The 5,888-nt window shown below is 43.7% G+C and overlaps 1 protein-coding gene across 1 annotated transcript; it reads left to right on the forward strand.

The window, feature by feature from the left end:
- Window positions 1–1,679: 1,679 nt before the first annotated feature.
- Window positions 1,680–4,735, forward strand: LOC104587905 (9-cis-epoxycarotenoid dioxygenase NCED6, chloroplastic-like). Its single transcript, XM_010245682.3, has one exon. It carries the CDS (start codon window positions 2,768–2,770, stop codon window positions 4,598–4,600), a length of 1,833 nt encoding a protein of 610 aa, XP_010243984.1. The 5' UTR covers window positions 1,680–2,767; the 3' UTR covers window positions 4,601–4,735.
- The last annotated feature ends 1,153 nt before the right edge of the window (window positions 4,736–5,888 follow it).

Below are 5,888 nucleotides of genomic sequence, written 5' to 3' on the forward strand. Positions count from 1 at the left end.
TAAAGCCCAAAATGCTGAATCTGCTCCTATATATATCAAGTTACCAACCCCCTTCAGCTGAAAGATTCTAACAAGCCGAAGGACGACGCCCTTACGACACGTCTGTAAATGAACGAGTTTTTTGACTCATTTCTGTCGGAAAACCAACAGACAACATCAGCTGCCATCTGTTTGATCTGGGTCTCCACAGAGTAATGAAGGCGTACTCTCAACTCTGTGGAATAAGCCGAACAAAGGTTCTGACCGTACATTTAACCTATGGCCAACCTCTATCCACAGAGCAGAGGTGGTGCTGGCTATCGATTTAATTTCTAAATAAAAAATATGCGGTACTCACATTGGCAACAACGATAAGCATCTGCTACATGTATGTGATGCTGGAGTGGACTTCATACCTGCCAAGTTACTGACAAGTAGGATGCAGTTCGGTTCATTTGGACGGAAACTGTCAGCCAGTTGGTACCATTCAACCAAGAACTATGTTTTCATCAGCTGGGTCTGTAACCCATTGAAGGGTCCAACTGATGCATCATCAAGGGTGGCTTTTAATTAAGCCAACTAACATGAATTCTGTTTTATTTGCTTGTTTTTTGGCAGAAAACGAGAGAAAATCATGAATCGAATAAAATATAGAGATTGCTGTCTGCTTTGTGCTTGCCACCGACCTGCGGTATGGCAAACAATGAGTTCTATTAGTCGTTGGGAGAGAGAGAAAGAGAGTACAGAGTAGTTATGGATCTACTAAAGTGAAAGGAAGCCTCGTCTTAATTTCCCGGTGTACTGTGTATGTTGAAACAGTCTGTTTTCAATACAAACAGTCACACAAAAACATACAGAGACAGAGAGAGAAGGGAAGAGTCGTCTTTCCCTGTTCACTGCATTGTGCTTTTGGATGAGCAATCAAAATCAAGGATGGGGAGTTGAAAGGACAGCCTCTTTGCCTTTTCCCACTTCCCCGTGCACTGGATTTGTAAGTTGAAATGACAGTTTCTTAACCTCTCCCCATGCACTGAATTTCTAAGTTGCAACGATAGTTCTTTTCCAAATACTGCATGTTCACACACTCACAGACAGACAGACAAACAGATTCACTGAAGCTGACACACAGAGAGAGAGAGAGAGAGAGGTCTTGTATGTCCATGGAGAGAATCGTGAAGAGACACAAAGTAGAAGTTCTACGTGGAAGATAAGCACGAGTGATTATAACCCAAGTACGAAGCACGAATTTAGAAGCAAAATAATTAGTTGGATCACTGCTTGAATCTTGAATTGTACATTTTTGTGGGAATATTTCTTCAGTGTGACATTGCTAATCATAGTATAAAATCCTCTTTCAAAGGCAATTTACTGTCTTATGTTCTTGTGGATTAATTTCTTGTCTGACTGGTGTGACTCATCAAATCAGCTGGTATGTGAGGTCATTCCTTACAGAGTGATGACATTTCAATGATGGGTTTACCCCCAATTAACATTCTTTTTCCTTTTAATCCAAAATTCATCATTTTTTTTCCCCTTGAACATATTCCAATCCAGCTAGACCTTTAAAAAAAATATGTACACAGTAGAATTCGCTCATATATTTTAAAGAAAAGAACAAATGCCCACTTATCCTAAATTTCTACTTACATCATCCCATAACTAACTAATATGTAGCATAACCAAAAACAGACCTCTCTCAGCCGACCATCTCAAGAGACCTTATCAGATAGCGACTACCCTAACATGACTAAAAGCCTTCTTTGTTATTTGTTTATTAGGGCTTTATGTGGCAACATGAGCTATAGCAAAAGGGCTTTACTAGGCCTTTTGGCCCACTTCATTTTTCCATATCTATAATTAACCAACAAAGTTGGGTATTAACAGGAATCTTTGGTAGGAATAATACCCTTTTTGGCCCACTTCTTCATCCCCCACAAAGCCCTTTTCCTATCTAATAATCTAGTATACCCATTACAATTAGGCAGTTGATGATTATAGCCCACAATAGCTAGTGGCTAGTGATCACTGGCACAACGTTTTGCACCGCCTGTTTCTCTCTCTGTACTACAAACCTTGAACAAGTATGGAGATCATACAACTCTGTCTCACCACCTTGATTGGTTGGTTGCTGAAATTTCAAATTCCATGTGACCGAAGGAAAAAGGGAAATCAGATCAGGGTCACTTAGCAAATACTTGATTTGATCATCACTGGACGGTGCATGTCTAGGCAATGATTCATCATCTGCAGCCACTTAGCAAGCAGAAATAGGATTGCATGTTGACTGAAGAGCCACATAGCTAGAGAAAGCTGTGCTGTGCCTGAGTAGACTAATCGCAGACCATGAAGGGCTTATGACGTGTAATTAAGGAACTAAGGACCCACACGTAGAGAATAAAGTAAAAAAATTACATGAGAAGAAACACAGAAACCAGGAGCCATCTTCTTCGAGTGTGTCCAAGTCAAACGTGGGGCAGCCATGAGCCGTGCATGCAACAGAAAATCTATGAGAAAAGTGGGATGGGCCGGCCGCAGGTTCTCTCGACCGACTTGTCCTTCCAATGGCGCGCCAGAGTCATGGCTTACCGCTTACCCACACGTGCTATCTCAACTCAATATTAGTATCCAATGAATGAATAAATTCTCTTGAATCCTCATCTTACACGTATTAAGTCATCTGTTCATCCCACCTCTCTCTTTATTAATTCCTCTCCTATAAAGATCCCCAGAATCCACCCTACTCTTCACCAACACTTTTCCACTTGTTCCCTCTGCCTTTGCTCCAACTATGCAACCTTCTCAGCTCTTCTTTAACAACCCAAATAGTCCCATATGTGAAATTGAACCGAAAATGTGGGCACCCATGAAGAAAAACTCGGCAAAATCTCCGTCTTTTACATGTAAAATTCATGTTAGGCCATCGAGGAAGACGCCCCCCATCCCTACAACACCCATGCCGAGGCCTGAGCCAAAGCCACTGATCCAACCTCAACCTTCAGCTCCGCCCAAGCCCGTGCCTAGACAGCCCTCCGAGCGAAACCCACTTCAGAAATTGGCAGCGGCAGTGTTGGACAAGGTGGAGGCCTCCATAATAGAGGAACATATGGAGAAGAAGCATCCGCTACCACGGGCGGTGGACCCAGCCATTCAAATAGTTGGGAATTTTGCTCCAGTGAAGGAGTCGCCTGTTCAGCATGGGCTCAAGGTAGCCGGTCGAATCCCCGCAGACCTCCGTGGTGGGGTTTACGTGCGGAATGGAGCAAACCCCATGTTTGCTCCGACCGGAGGACACCACCTGTTTGACGGAGATGGCATGATCCATGCCGTGTCGTTGGACTCTGCTGACAGAGCTATCTACAGTGGCCGGTTGACGCGCACAAGCCGACTTGTGCAAGAAGCGGCAATGGGGAGGCCCTACTTCCCAAAAGCAATTGGAGAGCTGCATGGCCACTCGGGTATTGCTCGACTGGTGCTCTTCTGTGCGCGCTCCATGGCTGGCTTAATCGACGCAAGCCAAGGCATCGGAGTGGCCAATGCTGGGCTTGTTTACTTCAATGGCCGACTGCTTGCCATGTCCGAGGACGACCTCCCCTATCATGTCAAGATCACGGTTGACGGTGACCTCGAAACAGTTGGGCGGTACGACTTTTGTGGGCAGCTCCGATCACCGATGATCGCACACCCCAAAGTGGACCCAGCGACGGGTGAGCTTTTCACCCTGAGCTACGACGTGGTCAGGAAGCCTTATCTCAAGTTCTTCAAATTTGACGCGCGCGGTAGAAAGTCCCCCGACGTTGCCATCTCCCTCCAACAACCAACCATGATCCACGACTTCGCTATAACTGAGAATTCCGTCATCATCCCTGATCATCAAGTCGTTTTCAAGCTCTCCGAGATGGTTCGCGGCGGATCGCCGGTTGTCTATGACCAAAAGAAAACTTCCCGATTCGGAGTCTTGCCGAGATATGACGTAGACGAGTCCAGAATTCAATGGATTGATGTGCCCAACTGTTTCTGCTTCCACTTATGGAACGCGTGGGAAGAGAACTCCAGCAACGGTGACAAATTAATCAAGGTCATCGGATCCTGCATGACTCCTCCAGACTCTGTATTTGCGGACCGGAACGAGCCGCTTCGCAGCGTCTTATCAGAAATTCAGCTAAACTTGACAACCGGTGTGTCCAGTCGTCGGGAAATTGTGTCGGGATTGAATTTAGAAGCAGGGCAAGTTAACAAGAAACTGCTTGGCCGGAAGACCCAATACGCTTACCTCGCAATTGCCGAGCCGTGGCCGAAATGCTCAGGTTTTGCCAAGGTCGATTTGGAGACTGGAGAGGTAAAGCAGTTTGTTTATGGTGATGGGAGGTTCGGCGGAGAGCCGTGTTTCGTGCCTGCTGGGCGCCATTCTTTAGATTTATCAGCTGGTAGTAATGAAGATGATGGGTATGTCATGAGCTTTGTCAGGGATGAGAAGACTGAGACATCCGAGCTGGTGGTGGTGAATGCTTCGACCATGAATCAAGAAGCTTCAGTAAAGCTTCCTTCAAGGGTGCCCTACGGCCTCCATGGTACTTTTGTTAGTTCTGAAGATCTAAAAGCTCAAGCTTTTGGTTTTAAATGATAAACCGTTTTTTTTTTCCTACTTTTCTTTTTCGTTTCTGTTGATTTCTCCCTTGAAGGGTACAAACAACCTACATATACAAAAACCTGTATATTCTAAATGTGAAAAATTAATATTTGTAAAAGGTTTCGTAGATGGACCCATTAATTTATTTTACTCCTCTGGTCGTTTTTTATACTTAGCCACGTGGACAATGTTGCCACGTGGAGCAGTTTTGTTGGGTAGGTCCATCCATCCGTCAGACGGTTAAATGGAAAGCTAATTAAGCTTGGACCATTTGCAGTGGAAGAGACATTGTCTGTTTCTTGTCTGGAAGACTCTGTAATGAAGGTACGTACCGGGCTGTTTCGGTTGTTCATCGGCGATGGAATCTCCGGCTGGAAATGGTAGGAGATTCAGTGGATAAGGCCCACCGTCAAGTGTGGTCCATATTTATCATATAATGTCACCAAGCACTCCAACGTGGCAAGCACTCCACTAGCTAGTCCACTAAAACCTCTATGGATGGTTGCTTAATTTTATCACATTTAGGAAGAGAGGTGAGAGGCCAGCTCAAACCGTCTCACTCTTACAACGTGGCAAGTTAGGACATAATAGGCCTCCATCACGTCAGAGTCAGACAGAGAGAGAATTCGATTTTACTACCATAGTATCGTAGCGCAGGGCTAAAACCGAGAATCAAGGCCTTTGATGTATTGTTCTAATTGTCTTGGCTGTTGGGTCATGGGTTAAATAATTCAACCGGTCTGGTTCGACTTTGATCTGATTCAAATAAAAATACAAAAATGAGTATCTTCAGATTATCTTTTAAAAGCCATTTTAGATCAAAATAAGCGTATAACAATGAATAATATATAAGTCGTCAACATTTAGAAGAACAAAAAGTATCTGGGAAACCCCTCTGGATACAGGGTTCCCGGTCCAAACAGTCTGGACCACCGGTCGGATCTTAATCTGAGGATACTGAAATTCAAAATATATTGGGATTCCAAGTTTTTATTATCATTTGCCAAAATTTACTTTTTAAGATTCCAGAACCGGTTTTGGATATAATCTACATGGCTCAATCAAGGAAGTATTTGGCAAATCATTTCACGTGGTCTTTCAGATTTTTCAAGCCTCGGAAGAATAAAATGTGGCTTTTTTTCTGTTTGGCAATAAAATATATTAATCCAAAAAGATGTATGCCCTAAAAATTTCATGAAAGACCCAAAATAGTCAAAAAATCTTTCTACACCAAAAATCTTTCATTTAACAGTTATGTGGATCATGATAGAATTCATAGGAT

Source organism: Nelumbo nucifera, chromosome 1, assembly GCF_055504915.1.
Source record: "Nelumbo nucifera cultivar China Antique chromosome 1, China Antique-T2T, whole genome shotgun sequence".
In the NCBI taxonomy this organism is placed as follows: Eukaryota; Viridiplantae; Streptophyta; class Magnoliopsida; order Proteales; family Nelumbonaceae; genus Nelumbo; species Nelumbo nucifera.